This window comes from Balaenoptera ricei, chromosome 2 (assembly GCF_028023285.1).
Source record: "Balaenoptera ricei isolate mBalRic1 chromosome 2, mBalRic1.hap2, whole genome shotgun sequence".
NCBI lineage: Eukaryota > Metazoa > Chordata > Mammalia > Artiodactyla > Balaenopteridae > Balaenoptera > Balaenoptera ricei.
This window is the reverse complement of record NC_082640.1, coordinates 70,989,596-71,011,519: the sequence shown is the minus strand read 5'-3', so window position 1 is coordinate 71,011,519 and position 21,924 is coordinate 70,989,596. Positions and strand designations below refer to the sequence as shown.

At 36.7% G+C, this 21,924-nt stretch overlaps 1 protein-coding gene across 4 annotated transcripts in view; it reads right to left on the bottom strand.

Moving 5' to 3' along the window:
* Positions 1 to 333: 333 nt before the first annotated feature.
* The window catches only part of DPP8 (dipeptidyl peptidase 8), a 62,521-nt gene continuing 40,930 nt past the window's right edge, over positions 334 to 21,924 (bottom strand). For 3 of the 4 annotated variants that reach the window (XM_059912994.1, XM_059912995.1, XM_059912993.1), the window contains exons 13-21: positions 20,956 to 21,035; positions 17,458 to 17,610; positions 17,070 to 17,205; positions 15,826 to 15,971; positions 10,189 to 10,335; positions 8,821 to 8,973; positions 7,404 to 7,546; positions 6,350 to 6,461; positions 334 to 4,123 (exon numbers count right to left, since the gene is read on the bottom strand). In XM_059912994.1, coding sequence (XP_059768977.1) covers positions 4,001 to 4,123; positions 6,350 to 6,461; positions 7,404 to 7,546; positions 8,821 to 8,973; positions 10,189 to 10,335; positions 15,826 to 15,971; positions 17,070 to 17,205; positions 17,458 to 17,610; positions 20,956 to 21,035 — 1,193 coding nt within the window. In that variant the 3' untranslated portion in view covers positions 334 to 4,000. Of the gene's footprint in view, positions 4,124 to 6,349; positions 6,462 to 7,403; positions 7,547 to 8,820; positions 8,974 to 9,645; positions 9,776 to 10,188; positions 10,336 to 15,825; positions 15,972 to 17,069; positions 17,206 to 17,457; positions 17,611 to 20,955; positions 21,036 to 21,924 lie in introns of those variants that run through there. The other variant, XM_059912996.1, reaches the window with a different exon arrangement.

Below are 21,924 nucleotides of genomic sequence, written 5' to 3'. Positions count from 1 at the left end.
ATGTTTCATTTTACATGATTAAAAGCCATGTAGCTGAAAATGAGAAAACCCATAAACTTTTACTGGAGTGAGACATGCAGTTCTTTTTATATAAGTCAATGCTTAAAACAGCAGGCACTTTATGTTCTAAAATTAAAGACCTGAACTCCAACTGTGCTGAATACAACATAAATTTGTATTTGGGTTATGTAAAAACAAACATACGAACACTACTTTTTCTCTCTCTGAGGGACTTCTCAAATGATTACCTAGAACTGTCTCTTGACCAAATAAGAAAAGCAGGAGCCAGCACCTTGAACTAACATGTCTCCATATTGCAGGCTGCAAGATGGATTAGTTGGGGCTGGGTGGGGTTGGGAAGGTGGGAGTCAGGAAAGTTTCCTTATTCCTTTATGTCTGCTGGGAATGGACACTCACCTTACATATCTTAGTTTAGATATGGCCATGTCTCTTTGCTTACTTTAAACAGCTATAATTTGGGCTCCCAGGCTTAAGCAAGCACTCTATACCCCAATCCCCAAACCCCTCACTACACCAAGGAAGACATATTTAGTGTTAACAATTTTAATTAACTTCAGAATGTCATATACTAATTAGAAGTACTGCTTCATTAATAAGCATGCTTAGCATTTACTTTAGAATGGAAAAATTAACCATTTTATGTTATCTTTAAAATGTTTCATAGGAATATATTAATAAATACTTCTTTAAAAATTTGCCTTTTCTACATATCATTTAACTACCATGAGTTAGGATATCTGGATGGAGTCTAGCACCAACCAAACACTAACTGGCTGCGTGACCATGGGTATATTTTCTCCTCTCTCTATATGGAGGTTCCTCCTCTAAATAATGAGAACATCAGATTATATCAAAGATATAACAGCTTGAAAATTTTACAATTCTTTAATAATGAGAGATCTCATAGGAATCATTCCACCTAAAGAGAGAACAATGTTACAGAGAGGTGGGATACACCTTCTGTAAGAAGTAAAACAAGTAAAGTAAGCATCAATATCTACATCTCATTCTTCTGAAAAATAATGCATGCATTGTGACTTCATCCTCTTGTATGAGGCTTTGGAAACAAGCCAGGAATGGCATAGACAGAAAAACCTTCATTCCAAAATTAATCTCCAGACCAAGGGGATATACAGTCAATGATACCTTCTGCTTTTTTCAGAGTGAAAAAAGGGCCAACAGTCATCACAGATGAGCAGCTATCTTGACTATTGTTTTAGGTTCTTGTAAATCAGTCCAGTGTAGAAATCACCTATTATTTTCTTAATCCAACTCATTCTCTACAGAAGTTTCTTAAAGTAGCCCACAAATGACTTGCTTTAGAGTCACCTGGGAAGCTTGTTAGAAATGCGATTCCTGGTCTCCACTTAAATCAATGAAATCCAAATTTCTAAGAGTGAGGTTCAAGACTGCACTTCTTTTCATAAGCATCCCAGATGAATCTTAGATTTTGAGTCCCACTGCTCAAAAACGCAGAAGCAACCATAACTACTGATGGTTGTTCAAGTGCACCCAATTATCAAACCTGCAAAACCCCCCTTTGATGTTTAAGCTAGTGCTTTTTGGTTCTCACTAAAAATGTGGCTATACTCTTGCCTTTTAGTTTGTTACCCAAACACAGGGTACAAATAGTTTTAGTGAGATTTCTACTGATTGCTTGAATTGACTATGATGTTTTCCACACTGATTTTAAAATCAAATTCAATCGAGCTGTCTTTCTGTAAGCGAATTCAGTCAGGTATTTTTCCCCCTATGGAAGAATGGCATTTAACTGACTGGGAATTATAACAGAAGCATTCCTTGTGATGGGAGGAAAGCAGAAGGCAAGATGCAAAAGGAAAACACCTGTGAATTCAAGAGTCCATGAGGTTCTTTAAGGTTTGTTTTGGTAAAATATGAGATGCCATTTTGAAGAAACAGCCTTATTGGGTAAGAGGTTTCAAATGAGTAGCTGTATAAAAGCCACTGTATACCATTTCTACTTTGTATATTATATAAGGTTATATCGTCAGACGCCACTAGTCCCCAGACAAAAACCATCTTCAGTAATCAGATACATACTTAAGTCATGGGGGAAAATACTTTCTTGGGGAAGAAAAGTTACCCAAATCAATTTAATTTAACATTGAAAAAAATATAAACAAATATTGGCATGGGAAAATATCATAACAAGAAAATCAATACATATACAGACACAGGGAGAAGTGTGGTACCTATTATACAGTATAAATACAAAAACAGCAAAACCCAATCCCCCTCCACAGACAGCTCTGCCAGGCCACCCTGCCATCTCTGGACCTCCCCCACCTCCCATGCGGCCCTCAGTGACGAAGTCCACATCTCACGCACAGTCACCATCCTTACTAATGGAGGCTGTGCTCTCTAGGGCAGGAATCTACTCTCTCTGTAGTGGTGAGAAAGAAAAAGAGTAATTTTTTTTTTTGGAGTGTTGCTTAGAAGTACTTTCCAAACACCGAGGCTTGTCAAACTCATAGGTGCCTTCTCTGCCACCGGCTCCAATGTGACCCATCTAGCACCCTAAGATTCTAAGATGGCAGATCCCAATCAGCACTACGAGCTCCCTTAATAGTCAAATGCTAGGGCTAAACCAGAAAAATGTCATGGTCATTCAAGAAATCACTTATAAGCTTTGAACATTGCAAAAGAGAGCCATGCCTTGCTGGGGATCAGTTTATGGTAAAGAGGTTGTCTGGAAACTCTTTAAGCTCACAATATCTAAATAATACTCAAATAATTTAAAAAGGTTAAAGAAAGTTTCAATTTGTAAGGTTTCCAAAATTAAGAAGAAAATAAAAAAAATTAGAATTAGAATTGTAAAAGAACTCTAAGGAACTTTTCCTCCCCTGAATAATGTTAGTCTGTACCTGTGTTGGCAAGAGTGTGATTTCTTAATCTGGTTTCCTTAACTAATATTCTAGGAGTTTAAATTTCAATTCCTAAACTTTTTCATGAGTATTTTTGGTCAAATTATACTTCTGCTTAGATCTTAAGCAGACCCTTGCCTTCTCCTCTCCCTGCCGTTCTCCACACTCTGGTCTCCCCCACCCCACCAAATTTCCCCTCCATTGCCCTAAAACTCTGGAACATTTCAATGAGGAAATACCCAATGGAAACTGGCACCACTAAATTTTCTGAAAAATACAAGTGAATGTGTACTTTTTTCTTTTCCTAAAGGGAAAGAAATTGCCTGCAAATATTTAAGCTCTAATCATTTGATTAAAATTTTCCTGCCTGTAATTATCAATATTATAAGACTAATTAAATCCATGCTACATATACAGTTACTTGCCTTTATGTGAAAGGAAAAACCCACTCGGTCATATCATCAAAGAGAACTATTTATACTAGATACAGTTTAAATTGGTTAAAAACTGGTCAGAGTCTGAATGAAACAAAATTAAGTGTCTTTAGGAGGCTACTAAGTTATCCTTGAAAAATCATTAATGACCAGTTAAGCCATAGGTTTAATAGTGATTAGTTCATAACATGCTGGATACACCCCAAGCAATGTAGTATAAGCTATTCAATTACATTTAAGTGCTATCAAATCTGTAACTAGTCAGAGATTCTGGAATTGAACCAAACCAATCACTAATATCATATTTTAACAAACTCAGAAGTATACTGTAAAAATACACTAATTAAGTCCATGAGGTTTCATAATGCTATTAAAAATGAAAATAAGGTAGTATGGATACATGGTGCTAATGTCTTATTTCTTTCAGTAATTCTCATGGTATTGCTGGGTCCCTTAGAAATATGCATCATTTAATTTTGTGTATGGTTAAGGTATTAGATTACTATCTACAAGCTGTAAACACCTGCATGGCACCAAATATACTTTCAGAAGTAGATGTTATGTGGCAGGTACCAAAATGTGATGATCAATTCTCTACTGATTAAACCTCCTCATCTGGTTAAACAGCCAGTGTATACCAGAGTTCTACACAGGTCAAAGTTATATCACTTTCAGAGCAGCAATACGTGATCCAAGGTTTTCTTGAAGGTAGTGCAAAAGATGCAGTTCATAATGTTCTCCAGATTCAGGAACTCTTATGCTGTGTCTCTCCTGAGGATAGATCTTAAAAACAACAACAACAAAATCAAAATACACAAAATAAGAATTTAGGAACACATCTCCTTCCAAAGCTTTCCAGAGATTTTCAACAGAATTAATAACATGGAGCAGAGCTTCTCCAAGATATTATACACATACATCCTATCTAAAGGGCCTTCTCTTTTTATAATTCCCTATGTACCACTAAGCTTACAGAAGGATCAATGGTTCTCCAAGTGTGGTTTGCAGACTTCAGGAGTCCTCATAAACTCTTTCCAGGGATACACAAGGTCAAAACTACTTTCAGATCAAAACTAAGACATTATTTGCCTTTATTCACTGTGTTGGCATTTGCACTGATAATGAAAGGCAATGGTGGGTGAATCAAGGCAGTGACATACACTTGTAGTAAACAAGAAAAAAAATGCCAGTTTCACTTAAGTAGTAGTAAAAATTAGAATTTTATTAAGTTGCAACCCTTGAGCAGAGCAGAGGTCTTTTTATATTCTGTGGTGATAAGATGGGAAACAGGCATAAAGCACTTCTGCTACACGATGTCTCAAGGAAAAGGACTGAGTACAACTGAGTTTTGTTTTGTTTTGTTTTTCTTTTGGCCCCGCCGAACAGCATGTGGGATCTTAATTCCCTGACCAGGTATCGAACCCGCGCCGCCTGCAGTGGAAGCACAGAGTCTTAACCACTAGATAGCCAGGGAAGTCCCTACAACTGAGTTTTTAAATGGAACTCCATTTTTCACTTGAAAGAATGACAACTATGGTGATTCAGACTTGGCTATCTGGCAAACATTTTCTCAAAAATGATGTGAGCCAGTCACTTCAAGGACAGCATTGACAGTATTTGTTGCCAATGATAAATTTTGAGCTTTTAAATGAAAATTAGAATTTTGGAAAAGTTGCATCTACCACTCCTAGCTCATGAGCTTCCCAATACTTGGAGAATTTTCTGTTGAGATCAGTGGTAATATCAATGTATATGATTTAAAAAATATTGTATGATGAAATGGGTCAACACTTAGAAGTGAACCAATATTTTCCAGATGACCAATGCATGGGTAAAAGATCCATTTGAAGTACAAGTTCCAACAGATTATAGTGTAGCAGAGTATGAAAAGTTTACAGATATGGTTTCAGATTCCACACTAAGACTAACCTTTAAGAAACTACCATCTGTTCAGTTTTGGTGTAGCAACAAAGAAGAATATCCACGATTATCTGAAAAAGCTAAAATATTACTCCCATTTCTTAATTACATATTTTGAGGCCAAAATTTCTTCATTTACTTTAGCCAAAACAACATTTCACAACAGATTGTATGTGGAAGTAGATACGAGAATCTAGATGTATTTCTTATTAAGCCAGAGATTAAAGGGATTTAGAAAAATGTAAAACAGTGCTAACTTTCTCAGTAAATTGTTTTGTTTTGAAAAATTTTCTCCCTCATTAAAAATGTGATCTGTGTTAACATGTAATATTTTATCATTGTTAATTTTAAATAAATAAATGAATATTTTAAAATTTTCTTAGTCTTAATATCTTATATGAGAAATACTGATAGACATAACTCACATAAACAAAAGCTTTTTGGTATATAAAAGGGTCCTGAGACCAAAATGCTTGAAAACTGCTGCTATAGACAAATATCTCATAGTTTACCTACATAAATGTCAACTGAAACACAAAAAAGGGAAAAGTAATATTTTTCATTTCTTATGAGAACAATCCGTGTAAGGAGTAGAAACGAGGAAGAAAGGAGGAAAAATTTCTCTTAAAAGCTTTTTTTTGAGTAATGGAGCAATGGAGGTAAGTAACTTGTTGGTTTCTGCTTCAATGTCAATATAAAATAGAAGAAAATTAAAAGACCTTGTAATCAGGTCCTAAAAGTCCTTTATAACAATGAAATCAAGTAGCATTTCTTTACCCTTCCAAGAGGAAGAAGAAAAGCAAAGGAGGATAGTGAATGGACTCCTGTCATCTTGTCCATGATTACAAACTGAAAGCAGATACAGATACACAAGTCATGTAATCTGATAGGACAATTTTCATCCTGACTTCCACAGGATCTTAATTTTTATCTAACTAGAGGCACTACTAACTATGCCTATTATTTTAGTTCTCTTAAGCAGAGCGTGGCCACAGCTGAAAATTCAACCTTACTCCATACTTTATTATATTTCAAAGTAACCAATCACTAATCATGGCTATTTTAATCAGAAAATGTAAAAGAACTCACCTGTAAATCATATGGCTTTCCAGCCCTCACTAAAAAACTCAGTAATATACTGGTGTGTGCAAAATGGACATTCTCATCCAAGAACCCATGTAAGAGTAGTAAACGATTTGGTCTGGAAAAATGGAAATATCAGAGGATTAGGCAAAATAAGAGTATTTGGGAAAACCACTTAACTCCTTAAAACTAATCACAACTAACTACGTTAACTTCCTTATACTGTAATATTAGAATAAGGATTCAACATTTTGGGACTTCCCTGGTGGCGCATGGGTTAGGAATCCGCCTGCCAATGCAGGGGACACGGGTTTGAGCCCTGGTACGGGAAGATCCCACATGCTGTGGAGCAACTAAGCCCGTGCGCCACAACTACTGAGCCTGCGCTCTAGAGCCCACAAGCCGCAACTACTGAGCCCACGTGCCACAACTACTGAAGCCCACATGCCTAGAGCCCGTGCTCCGCAACAAGAGAAGCCACCGCAATGAGAAGCCCACGCACCACAATGAAGAGTAGCCCCCGCACCATGCAACTAGAGAAAGCCCGCGCCCATCAACGAAGACCCAAGGCAGCCAAAATAAATAAATAAATAAATTTATTTAAAAAAAAAGGATTCAGCATTTCAATATTAAATTAGTAATATATTAACCAGATGCTACATGTTAAAACAAATTTTTTAAATTAAATCATGTGTTCTATTTCCTATTAAGACATTAGCACACATCAATAATTATAGCATGTCCCTAGAAAAAGAAAAATCATATATGCTACTTGCAAAATATATGTAAGCAGAAATGGAATTTTTTCCACCTTGAAACAGTTGTGTACTTAATTAAGCTTCTTTTATCACTTAAGCAACTGCTTCAAATATAACTTGTACAAAGACCCAAATTATATGAACTGGCCTATAATTCAGCTTTGACAAACAGCTATGTTTTCTAGTACTCTATAAAATATTAGTTTTGGTTTTGTCATGTTTACAGTTTTCCTTATTATTAAAGACAATTTTTAAAGATACAATTTTAAATTTATAATTTTAATTTTAAAGCTTAAACTTACTCAGAGGGGAATTTTTCTGCTTGCATGGCCACAGATCCTAGGTAATAGCCCTGTTCGTTCTGGTCAGGGTGACCCATATAACGTTCCGTGTAGCCTGTATCATAGAAGATCCACAGAGTGACTGGGGCCCCAGCAATAGCAACCTGCATAAGATAACAGTGACAGTCAAGTGTGGTCCAGAAAAGAATGGCTAGCACTTAGAGTCTGTAACTGAAAATTTACAGGCTAAAATTATCCTTAGGCTTTAGCCCCAGGACTGGAGCATACATGGTCTCAGGCAACTCAGAAAATCAAAGGGGAGTGCGAAGGTCAAGAATTTGATACTTTGTGAGTCAGTTAGCTTCATGTTCCACAGATGTGCCACACACCAAATCCTTAACCTGGGCTAGATGAAATATAAACATGGGCCTCTGTTAAAAGGGGAGGCTGAACTAGAACATATGAATGCCTCAGTGTAAATTCATTCCTGCTCCTGGGGAAAAAAATATGGGACAAGTGTCAGCTTTATATAGGAAAAAGCAGTCTTTTTTTTTTTTTTTTTTAGCTTCTGTTGGCAGTACAGAATTTAAAACAATGAATGAAATATATTTAAGCACTAAATACTTGCCTCATTTTAAGTCTCCCACACACAGTTTTATATTTAAATATTGATTTAAATACTGTAATTACTTTCTTGACAGCTGCAAGCCTGGGAAAATTATGGCAGTATTCAGAGTTCATTTTGTGGTTATTATAAATAAAGATTATCTGAATATACATGTAAGAACAAAACCCTATAGTTTTTATTCTTAAAAATAAAAAAATTTCACTGTAAAATAAAATCATGTTATTGAAATATCAAAAAAGAAAAATGCCACTTATAATTCCCATTCCCTTAACAACTGTTAGCATCATTTTATATTTTCTTCTAACATATTTTTCTAAGAAGTTGTTTATAGAATTGTAATCATTGTTTATATATTTCATAGTTTATTCATTCAGTACAGATTTACTTAGGACCGACTATGTGCCAAGCATTGTGCTTGGCTGCTGAGGATACAGCGTAGGGCAGACAGATCCCTGCCCTCAGAGGGTGTAGTCCAACAATTACACAAATAAGAACAACCCAATATGAATGTGTGTTTTACTGATCATGACTATCTCCCACAATCTTTGGCATATGTCTATAAATAGCCAGTAACTGATCAAGTTGACAACTATTTTATATAAATAAATGTAGATAAAGATATGTAAACATATATCTCACGAGTTGACAAGATGTATCTATTATTTCACACGGCTATTAAACACACAAACCCTAACATTTCACAGTACTGTCAACTTTGTAAACCTTCAGAAAATTGGCATTTCCTCATATCTCAATTTATAGAAAATTCCACCCTTATTGCAAAAAGAAGTACCATAGGAAATCACATACCCTGAATATATCTGACCTCTGCATTAATGCCATCAGGGAGAGGTATCCTCCATAGGACCAGCCATGGATGCCCACACGATCTAAGTCAATGAAATCATATTGAGAGGCTAGATATTGGAGTCCTTCCACCTGATCGTCAATTTCTATCTGACCCTGTAAAAAAAGGGAGAGCATTTCACTGATTCTGATAAATAAAAATCTTATTATAAGAGTGCTTTTAAAGCTGATAGATGTTCTTACTAAAAATACCTGTAGTTTTTTAGATAAGAACTCATTATCAATGGAAATTCTGTTGCTTGAAAAAAAAATTTTTATCTCTAGAGATAGGAGCCTATAGCTTCTGTTGCTAGCTTGTCCTAGAGTTTAGTTACCCCTTAGTCATAAAGTTCTTTCCTACTGTGACCCAAAATGTCCCTTGCTGTATGGGTATTTCCCATTTCCATTTGTTCTGTTGTCTGCTAAGAGGTCAGCATCTTCCTTGTAACAAGCCTTCCTATACCCAAATATAAAAAATTAGCCCCCTTAAATGGTTGACTAATTTTACCTCTCCTTTTTAAAACTTAATGCAATAAAGCAGAAGGAATCACTCTTGACGCCTTATCCTCCTATTACCCCATCACCTACCTCTAGGAACTGAACATACAATTTCTTTAAAGTCCTGTATAGTCCTAATTCCTATCGCCACCACCCTGTCTGTATTACTAGGCCTGCCAGTGCACACAATCTCACTTCACTGAGCCAAAAACAAAAATAAAAACAAAAACTTACATGAGAATACAACATAAGGTCAAAGAACTGGCTGTGGGAGAAAATCCCCATGTCTTACTCAGCATGTCCAATACACTGGCAAACACAGTAACTGCCTTACTGTGCAAAAGGAACATCGGATTCTCATCATTTCCCAAAGCAGCAGAAAGGACATGGGGCATCTCTAAAAGGTAGCATTTAAAGCTTCCTGTAGAGAGAAAGAGGCTTGTCACAAGGAAGGCACTAACCAGTTGGTTTCTCTCTTCACAGAGGACAGAACAAATCTCAATTACTCCTCTTAATAGTGTACAGGATGCTGAAAACTAAATGGACTGGCTTCTGGCTAAACTGGACATAAAAAATAGAAAGAGAGGGGGTTTCTATATAAAAGTGGTTCTATCTCAGCTCCCCAAACTTACATATAGGTAGACATGAATAGCCTAGTGAATATCAAGTTGTACCTTCCCTCCCACCCCCAAACCATAACACATGCTCACATGCACACACGTGCACACACACTCACAGTGCCTTCCCCCAACTCTTTCTCTGGGATTTCACACCAAACAATGCACCAAAAATTGTAAATGTCTTTAAAAGAAAAATGTTTGTATGCTCACACACCATTTTATATTTAAAGGCGCCTTCAAATTTAAGCCCTCGGTGACAGGATCCCCTGTTGTCTATCACTACAACCACGTAACCCAGAGAGGCTAGGGTATTCAATCGGAAATACTTGATTCCTTTAAACCGATTATTCACCAACTGCACCTGAGGAAGAAATACAACTTCAGTGAAATTTATTATATGGTAGCATACAAAAGCATAAGAGAGGCAGGATGCTGCAAAAAATAGAAAGCTTAAATTTTTAACATTATTTTGCCTATAAAATGAAATTATTTTCTTGTGGCAAGAACACAACATGAAATGGACCCTCTTAAAATTTTAAGTGTACAACACAGTATTGTTAATCATAGGACAATGTTGGACAGCAGGTTTCTAGAATTTATTCATCTTGCATAATTAAGAATTTTTTATGCCCATTGATTAGCAGTTCCCCTCCTCCCCCTCTCCCTGATTTATTTTTATTTTTTAAATTAATTTATTTTATTTATTTTTGGCTGTGTTGGGTCTTCGTTGCTGTGTGTGGGCTTTCTCTAGTTGCGGCGTGCGGGCTTCTCACTGCAGCATCTTCTTGTTTCAGAGCACGGGCTCTAGGCGTGTGGGCTTCACTAGTTGTGGCACGCGGGCTCAGTAGTTGTGGCTCGTGGGCTCTAAAGCGCAGGCTCAGTAGTTGTGGCGCATGGGCTTAGCTGCTCCACAGCATGTGGGATCTTCCTGGACCAAGACTTGAACCCGTGTCCCCTGCATTGGCAGGCGGATTCTTAACCACTGCACCACCCGGGAAGCCCCCTTATTTACTTTTAAATTAAACCTTTTCATGTTTATGTTACTTCTTTTCTTTCTTAACTTCACACTCAAAAGTTCTGAGGAATTACTGAGTAACTACAGACTTTAAAATTATAACCTAGATATTAACTACAAACAAGATAAGTGATTTAACCTACCCCATAGAAAAAATTACTAAAATGATTACTTCTACCCTGAGGAAGAATTGTACCATTCAAATGACAGAATAAGATCATTTTTTCTCCCTAGCTGTCTTTTCTGGGATTGTCTCTGACCAGTAGAGGGAAAACTGAAGTATTTTAATGAATTACTATGACCAGTCAGCTTCTTTTTTCCTGTTACACAAATTAGTGCAAAAGGTAAGATAATTCTTAAATATCTTTATTGCCCTAGAAACTATACTTCAAAATGACTGAGAAATTAAATGTAGTTTGGTGCTTCACCAGAAATATACTCTCTGGTGAAAAGAAGACTTTAATTAATGGGCAGAAAGTTACAGAAGTTCAAGGTTTGGTGGATACTAAGGTAGATAATAAACAAACAAAAAAACGGTTCTGGCAAAATTGAGAAAGTGTTCTCTGGCTGAAACCAATAGGAAAACCAAGCCAGCCAGGAGTTAAAATAAACATCGATGCTATCTTTACTCAATAAATATCTACTGAGCATTGAATGGGCTAGACTAGCGGTGGCGGTGTAAAGAACCTTCTCCTTTTGAACTTTTGGATGTTTAGCGCCACTGCAACAACTGCCAAACTGGTCTTTCTGTTTCTATACTTGTCCTCCGTATAGTCTGTTCTCACAGCAACAGGACGATGTTTAAAAATGTAAATCAGGTACGACTTTATAGCTTACCTCCTCATAACGGCAGGGGGTTTAGATCAGAGTAAGATCTAAACTCCTTACCACTGCTTTTGAGACCCTACATTATCTAGCCCTTGGCTATTTCTGTGACCTCATCTCATACCATTTCCCCCCTTGAGCACAGTACTCTAACCTTACTATCAACTATATCAAGTTGGTTCTAACCCCAGGACATTGACATTTACTGTTCCCTCTGTCTACAATGCTCTGCCCTCAGATCTTTAACATGGCTCATTCCTTCTCATCCTCTGCAACCTCAGAGAGCTTCCCTGACCTTCCAGTCAGAACCCTCATTTCAGTCACTTTGCCATCCTCTTTCCCAACAATTATTCATAACACTTCCATTACATGAAATTATATAATTTATATGTCTGCTTGTTTATTATTTTCCTCATTAATCTCCATGAGGGTGGGACATTAGTCTGACTTGTTCACTGCGGTATCCTCACTGCCTAGAATAGTGCCTGGTACATAATAGGAACTCAATAACTATTTGCTGAATGAATGAAAAACAGACATAGGAGAATGATGTTTTCCCTTTCTACCTTGGGAGGAGGGGTTTGGTGGGCAAAGGTGCTTGTTTTTAAAGGGAGGGAGCTGAAAAAAGAAGTATTAGGCAAGGAACACATATATGAACATATAAGAAAACTAACTCACTTCTTTGCCTGCTGTCAATCACAGAAGGTGGCCTCAATTGCCTGATAGGAACATTCTCCCCCAGAGCCAGTGTTTCTGCCTTTGCAGCCTCCAGGCCTGCTTCTTCTTAGAAGGAGGTACTTAAACATAATGCCCTTCAGCACTAAGAATTCAGAAGTTTTCTTCAGTATCAATTCTTCAAAACCTGTGTTCTGCTATTTTAACTTGCTCTCTTGTGCATTTATGTTTGCAGAACAGTGTCTGGCACATAGGAAGTATCATAAGTATTTGTTAAATAAACATTTTTAAACACACTACTGTTATCAACGAAAAGTTTAAAGAACTAAGCCTTGATGACTTTAATGGGAAATATTTGTTGCTTTCCTTGGTTTTACTTTTGTCCAACTACAGACATTGCTACATTTAGTGATGAAGTAATTCACCTCATGTTATGAATTGTGGCACTGTTGCTATTCAAAAGATTCCCACTTTGACCTGAATATACACCAAGAAAAAAAAAGGTTTGGACCACTTATGTGATTTAATCAAATTTTGCAAGGTTATTGTGTGCTATTAGAAAGATCTGATCTTACATTAAGGAGCCTCTTCGTAACTAATCCACATGGTCATCAAACATAAGGATGAATGATCCCCCAGTGGGTTGAAGTGCCAAATGCATTCTATCACGCAAAGTCTTATGGGGAAATCTCCCTGCAAACTGAACAGCAGATTCTCCTGTGGTCTCGCCAAATATGAATGCTTCCAAAGAACACTTCGAGAAAGAAACTGTTCTATAAGTGCAAAAAAATACAGTTGGATTCATAAGGTACTCCAAACAATTAAAGAATTTTGTTTTTACTGCATGGCGAGGACTTTATTATAGTAAAACATGCATTTTAACCTTTTTTTTTTTTTTTTTAAGGTTGTTCTTTCCCACTTTATTTTTATTATTATTATTTTTTAATTAATTAATTAATTTATTTATTTTTGGCTGTGTTGGGTCTTCGTTTCTGTGCGAGGGCTTTCTCTAGTTGCGGCGAGCGGGGGCCACTCTTCATCGCGGTGCGCGGCCCTCTCACTATCACGGCCTCTCTCGTTGCGGAGCACAGGCTCCAGATGCGCAGGCTCAGTAATTGGGGCTCACGGGACTAGTTGCTCCGCGGCATGTGGGATCTTCCCAGACCAGGGCTCGAACCCGTGTCCCCTGCATTAGCAGGCAGATTCTCAACCGCTGCGCCACCAGGGAAGCCCTTAACCATTTTAAGTGTATATAATTCAGTGGTATTAAGTACACACTGTTGTGCAACCATCATCACTGTCCATTTCCAGAACTTTTTCATCATCCCAAACAGAAACTTCAAACCTATTAAACAATAATTCCCTAACCCTTCCCCAGTCCCTGACAACCTCTATTCTACTTTCTGTCTCTATGAATTTACTTCTTCTAGGTACCTTATACAAATGGAAAAATATAATATTTATCCTTCTGTGCCTGGCTTATTTTACTTAGCATAGTGACCTCAATGTTCATCCATGTTGTAGTATGAGTCAGAATTTCCTTTTTTTTTAAAGGCTGCATAATATTCCTCTACATACCACATTTTGTTTACCCATTCATCTATCAACGGAAACTGGGGTTGCTTCCACCTTTTGGCTATAGTGAATAATGTTGCAATCAACACTGGTGTACAAGTATCTGTTTGAGTTTTTGCTTTGAATTCTTTTGGGTATACATCCTGAAATGGAATTGCTGGATCAGATTATAATTCTATGTTTAACTTTTTGAAGTACTGCCATATTGTTTTCCATAGCAGCTGCATCATTTTACATTCCCATCAGCAATGTATTAGAGTTCCAATTTTTCTACACCCTCACGAACATTTATTATTTTCCTTTTTTTTTTTTTTGATAATAGCTATCCTAAGGGGTGTGAGGTGGTATCTCATTGTGGTTTTGATTTGCATTTCCCTAATGATTAGTGATACTACCTTTTCATATGGCTTAGACTTTTAAAACTTAATTACTAATATAAGGAGTCCTTTAGTATTAAAAATCTAAATAACCAGCTAGTTTTTATAGTGTGTTTTCCACATATCTCATATATCATTTCTTCATTGGGAAGGAGAAACACCCTTCTTACTTAGTCATAATATCAAAGTAATATAACAAAACATGTAAAGCTTCTGAGAGTGTCCTGTAATTTCTCTCCTGAATTTCTTTGTATTACACCTTTTTTTAAGTTTACAAAGATTTGGCTCAAAGTTTTTAAGAGAAGTCTAATTTAATTCTTTCATAATTTATGTGTAGATGACAATTATACAAATGTGAATCACATTTTGTTTGTAAAACACACTAAACAATGACAAAGTGATTTAACTTGATATATGATGGTTATTGCTGAGATGTTATGGCTTATGTAGTTACTTTTTTTTTTTGGATAACTTTACATCTAGATACATTTCCAGATCTGAATAACTGGGTATAATTATAAAGGATATTTACTGAGTCCAAGAGAGTTGTATTAGAAAAACATTGTAATTATATTCTAATTTCTACAGGGTCTCAGTGTAAGATATATAACCAAGATTAAACATTTAAAAAAATTACCAATTTACCAATTCACCCATCCAAAATACTTTACTCTGACAGTCAGTAAAATCTGCTTAATATTCACATGCTAATATTTAAGGTGGAAACAAGAAGATCAAGGTGCAAACTTCTTACAGTGCTGAATAGCAGTATAGCAGTTGCCTTAACTAGCTGATTAAAGTATTATAGCTTGCTTGAGAGATGTGGCCTTAGAATGAAGAGACGGAATTCATTAGGCTACCAAGGCTTTCAAAAATATCTGTTAAGACTCTTTATTTACCAAGACATTTAATTATTTAATGTCATTTCCAAAACAAGTTCTCTACCCACAAAACAACATATTTACCTACTGACATATTACATTCCCCATGACAGTTACAGTCCTCACTGTAAATTAAGAAATTGACATTGAGGGAATTCCCTTGGCGGTCCAGTGGTTAAGACTCTGTGCTTTCACTGGCGAGGGCCTGGGTTTGATCCCTAGTCGGGGAACTAAGATCCCACAAACCGCGTGGTGAGGCCAAAAAAAAAAAAAAGAAGAAGAAATTGACACTGATTTTCGAGTTAGCTATCTAACAAAACCCAGCTTCCTGAACTCCTAAATTGGATAATTAGAGCATAAGCCAGAGTCAATAATAGCAGAGGCTCAGCAATGCTCAAATCTTAAACAATTGACCAGACATTTAAAAAACAAATCACCTAAAAAAAAGAAAAAGAAAATGAAAAAATACACACACACACATATATGTATATAAATATGCCCACCTGAGGACCACCATATATAAACAGCACAGTCGGGTATTTCTTTCCAGGTTGTAGATCATGAGGTTTGTATAGCATCCCATACAATGTAAATCCAGTAGTGCTTTCAAAAGAAAAAATTTCTGGAGGGGTATAGTCAGGAAGAGGACCTGAGAGGAGGTAACACAGTCTGTAAAAGGAGTTCTTATGGGAGCTCAGCAATCTGAGAGCAAGGAAAAGATACCATAAACCCACCACTCTATACACAAATAACTAACCATCCCCCGCTTCAGATGATAAGCAAGAAATCAAGCACGAAGTTATCTTTAAAAAAGTAAATCTAGTGAACATATCAAATTATCTATTTAAGAAGCAGACACAAAGTATTATGAACAATCCTTGGAGCCCAGGAGGTATTCACATGCAGAACACAAATACTTTGTGCTCGGTTTGTGTAACTTATTGATGGTTAAGCCATATACTTGATGGGAAACTGAAACCACAAATTAACTTAATCAACTGGTTTTCCAAAGTGATATAGACCTATACTAAATCTGTGCATACTGGATGATGTTAGTCTAAGCAGAGATCATCACCATATCACAAATTCTGATTGTGGACATCAGAACATACTTATACCTTGTGGTTTTGCACTAATTTCTTAATCCCTTAGGAGATATTTAAGAGTGAAAATACCTAACAGGAAAAAAAGAATTTGGGGATAAAATGAATTAAAAGATATAAAAAATTAGTCCATTCTTCATGTTTAAGAAATCAAGCATTTTAAAAATAGGTAATTCACAGTGCTCTTCACTCCCATACAGAATGAGTGTTCTATCTTTTATTAAGATGGCCATTACAAGTGCTGTAGAAGTTTAAGAAAGTGACCAGCTGGGTATTCCTTAAAACTGCGGCTTCCCTGCTCAAGAGTCTTACTAGTTCAGTATATATTACCTTCAAATTCAGTTGTTTATCTGGGAACTCATCCAAACATGTGAATAAATCACTTCCTAGCTGGTATCTTGACTATTTTAATTTTATTTTCAAAAAGGCCTTCCAGACTTGCTCCTGCCTGGAGTAGGAGGTAACCAGTCTTATTTGATAATTGATAGACTAGGAGGGGTGGGATCAATCAGGAACCCAGCAGCTCAGGGACAGGTGGTGATAAGAGACGGGAATACTCTGTTCAGGAAATGTGGACATATGACACAGGTTTAGTGCCCTAATGTACTAATCCTACTTAAGATCAGGCTCAGGGAAATGAGTACCTGCTGAATCCAAAATGGTGGCCCAAAATTCCTTTGTTTTGCAGGTTGGGTCATCTTCAGGACTTGAGAGCTTGTAAAGGGACACACAGTGTGGATTCTTCTGGTTACTATACTTACTTATAAAGAAGTCACAATGCTAGAGAAAGGAAAAACAATTACTTTTCCCCAGGGAAAAGTAAAAAAGGTTATCTGTTGCTACATCTGCACTGATGCTATAGCTGGCGTATGGTTAAGAGTCTGACCATTTATACACATATACAATTCTAAAGTTAAGGCTAAGGTTTCTGCAGGCCAACTTCACCAATCTTCACATTACTGAAAAGGAGTATTACATGAGTAGAGGGTTTTTTATATGACAGGAAACCCTTTTCAAACAGGGACTTAATACCCGGCTGATGCAGCAAGAGTGGGAATAGCCACGGTCGGTCAGCCTTGTCACCTCTCCAGGATTTACATAACTGACCACGTACAGGTGATGTTCTAAAGGAGAGTCTTTGGTGCCTTCAAAATATACCAGCTTTCTGACTTCATCAACCTGGATCTGTCAAAATAACAACAAAAAAATCAGTGCTAGTATGACCCTGGCAAGATCAGTGATTTAACAAACAATATCCAATTTTATTCAGAATCATTTGAGTCACCCTTTGCCTTGTGCCTCTTTTTAAAAATTTGTCACCAATGTTAATAAGCTTGAGTTGGTTTTGCTCATGTCTTATAGCTAAGAATAGATCCTGTCCAGAAGGTAAAACGATGTCCAAGTTGCATGCTATTGGTAGTTTCCTATATGGTTAGAATGTGCACTTTTCTTAAAATACAAAAATTATTTCATTAAAATGACAATCCTTTACAGAGAAAAAAATACCTATATTACAGCTCAGGTCAACCATTCACGCACACTTAAAAGAGTTTAATTTTAGCATCCTATTTCTCAGTGCAGCATTATCTTAGGCAGTGCTTTTTTAGTCTTTTGTACAAATTTGCAAAAATTTTTTATCTATTGGGCTGGGGAATAACTGAACTCAATCACTCAATCAGTTTCAATACTGGTATAGTTTATAAATAAGTATGAAGGATCTTTTAAGTCTTCATTCAGAACTCAAAAGAACTGCAAGTATACTCATAGCTGAATTCACTTAATATTCTTCCTAAATTACAGTAAGATTCTAAATAAATGGCTTTTATTGTTCCTTTTCAAAATCTTCTAGCAGCCTACTCAAATGATGTTTAATAAAATTCAAACTGTTTGGGCTTCCATGGTGGCGCAGTGGTTAAGAATCCACCTGCCAGGACAGGAACAGAGACGCAGGCATAGAGAATAGACTTGAGGACACAGGGAGGGGGAAGGGTAAGCTGGGATGAAGTGAGAGAGTGGCATGGACATGAATACACTGCCAAATGTAAAACAGACAGCTAGTGGGAAGCAGCCGCATAGCGCAGGGAGATCAGCTTGGTGCTTTGTGACCACCTGGAGGAGTGGGATAGGGAGGGTGGGAGGGAGGGAGATGCAAGAGGGAAGAGATATGGGAACATATGTATAACTGATTCACTTTGTCATAAAGCAGAAACTAACACACCATTGTAAAGCAATTATACTCCAATAAAGATGTTAAAAAAATAAAAATAAAAATAAACAGTCAAAAAAAAAAAGAATCCGCCTGCCAATGCAGGGGACACGGGTTCGATCCCTGGTCCAGGAAGATCCCATATGCCATGGAGCAACTAAGCCTGTGCGCCACAACTACTGAGCCTGCGTTCTAGAGCCCGCAAGCCACAACTACTGAGCCCGTGCACCTAGAGCCCGTGCTCCGCAACAAGAGAAGCCACCCCAGTGAGAAGCCCGTGCACTCCAACAAAGAGTAGCCCCAGCTCACTGCAACTAGAGAAAGCCCGCGTGCAGCAAAGAAGATCCAACACAGCCAAAAATAAATAAATAAAGTAAATAAATTTATTAAAAAAAAATTCAAACTGTTTTATACAGCAAAGAAAACACAAGTACATTTCTAAAAGCAAGTATTTTTAAATGCCACGTTTTCTCCAAGAAGCTTCTTCTTAGTCATTATAAACATTTTCTTAGCATGCATGGATAGAGAAATAAACACACTTGACATTAAGTAGACCTATATGACACAGACAGAAAGAATACAAAGGATAAGAAGTGGCAGAACAAACATTCATGAAGCTTCACAGGTATGTGTTAATCTGTGCAAAACGTCAGGACTGGTTCTGCTCTTGACCTAGCAGTTGGAAGTCAGGCCTCTCAAAACTGCACAAATAACTGGTTAATTCCTCACTCCCCTTTTCTTTGTTTCATGTAGCAACTTTACATGAAACACCTGAGGGTTTCAGCATCACATGAATACCAGAATCACCTGAGGGGCTTGTGAAACAGATTGCTGGGTCCTACCCCCAGGCTTTTTGATTCAGGAGGTCTGGGGGGCGAGGGGGGCCAAGAATTTGTAGTTCTAAAAAGTTCCCAGGTGATGCCGATCCTCCGTGGTCCAGAGAACACACTCTGAGAACCCTAAGGGGCACATGGGTTTAAAAGCCTCAAAGATTTACTCAATTATGGTCATTAGAAATCTTTGGGTGTGAACAGGTCACTGGCAAAAGTAAAGAAGGGAAAGGTAACTTAAAAAAAGTAAAGCAAGAATAGAGAGAAAATAGAAGAGTAAGAAAGAGAGACACAAGCACATCACATAAATAAGTATGACATAAAGAAGAAAATTGATGTACGTTATGGCAAGTAGTAGAAAGACACTTAGGTTGCCCAAATAAGGTTCAGATCTGCATAAACACAATTTTGGGGATTCCCTCAGTATTGTCCAACCATTACACACCATGAAGTTTACATTAGTGTAAATTTTTATTATCAGAACTTAGAATTACACTGTAAGATTTTTCTCAGGTGACAATAACATCCAAGGTCCCCAAAGAGAAAAAAATATATTGAATATATAACCAAAAGGTCATGTGACACTCTCAGTGGAAACGAGACTTTAAAGGTCGCCTATTATATTCTAAAGTTTTTACCAACAAAAACAAACCTGGGACCTGGATCTTCATTCTTTCTCCTTAATCACCTTGGGGACTACGAGTGACTTCTACAGTAGCCAGTATACATAATCCTTCAATAAATCTCCGAATCAATTTGAGGAAATCACAGGCCTTCACTAAATCCTGGTAGCATACATCATCTTAACTGTACGTATCACACATAAAGGATGGCTTTCTTAGATATCTCATGAAACTGACCACCTAACTGAAAGTTGAAACAAACACAAGGTACTATAAAAGGCAAAAGAAATAAAATTAGAATTCATTGAATTACTACAGAAAGCCATATGTATGCCAAGAGTGAAACAGAGGGTGGATTTCCCTCTTCTTTATCAATCTACGCTCTGTACAAATGTTCATCAAATTCTGCAGGTGGTAGATGAAACTTCAAATTTGTGAGATAAGATAAACAGGTGAATGAAACAGCATCACTACTTCAGAAGTAGTAAATGCATTTTCTAATGTAGAAATGACACAAGTAGTCTATAAGAGATTTAGAAATAATTTTCAAACTATATCATAACTCACTTTATTTTTTTTTTCATAACTCACTTTTGCTAGACTCGAAAAGTATGGACCAGCCCTTTCCTTATTAAGTATTAACACTGTATTTGAAAATGGTGACCTTTAGTCACATCTAATACCAGGGTTATAAAATGGGTGAGATTTATAATTTAAACTAAGACTCTTCTTTTCCAACAAACTAGGTTCTTTTAGGCCCTAAAAATATTTTCAAAATACTGGGGTCATATGAAGTTGCACTATTGATTTTTAGTACTGCATACACACAGCCGATGTTGACTAAATGTATCAGTAGAATAAAAGAACATACATTAGATCCATGCCGGCCAAGAACTTCCCATTCACCGCTGGTAATTGCTATTTCCTCTTTGACAGGGCACTTGAAATCACCTGAAGATAAAGATAATCATAATTCAGCACTCTATACCAGACTACAAGCAAATGAAACAATGAAAAATAGTATTCTAAACTCTTTTTTCCAAAAAGGTAACACTGAAAAATTCAAAGTTATGTCTGGAGTAATGAAAATGTTTTGGAACTAGATAGAGGTGGTAGGTAGTTGCATTAACTCTGTAAATGTACTAAATGCCACAGTTCATTTTAAATGTTCACTTTAAAATGGTTAATGTTATGTGAATTTCACCTTATAATAAAGTCTAAAGTTAAAAAAAATTCCAAGTTATGAGTCTTCATAATAATAATGGAATAATCCATGTAAATAAAGTGAAAACAGCAAAATAGATTCTTATGGCAAAGACAGAAAAGAACTCAAAAGCACTTGCATTCCTAGACCTTTGGTTAGAAAGATAAAAAAATCTAATGGGTCAATAAGGCATTTCTTCCAGAAATGCAACAAACTACTTAAAAAGCCAGAAAAGGAAAATTTTAATACAATTGTTTTTCATTTGCCAAAAACAAATTGGGTATTACCATAGTCAATACCAACACGTCTCATTTATCTTTATAAGATTCTGTCTTGGTAGATGAGGCTCTCTCAGTGGCCTAAGGAGAAAGTTAAAAAAATGGAACCACTGCTCTATGCCTAGCTGCTACCAGCTCTGGCTCTGGGGAGTGACAGCTGAGGACAAGCTGAGATGGTGAGATGATACAGGATCTTAAGTAGGGTCCTACTCAAGTTAAAAAAAAATGGACTCCTTTTCTTTTTCTTAGATACAAAAATTCAACTTAGTATTTTAAATTTTATCACCAGAAAATAAATATTATTTAACATATAATAAATACTAATTGGGACTTCTTTGGTGGCGCAGTGGTTCAGACT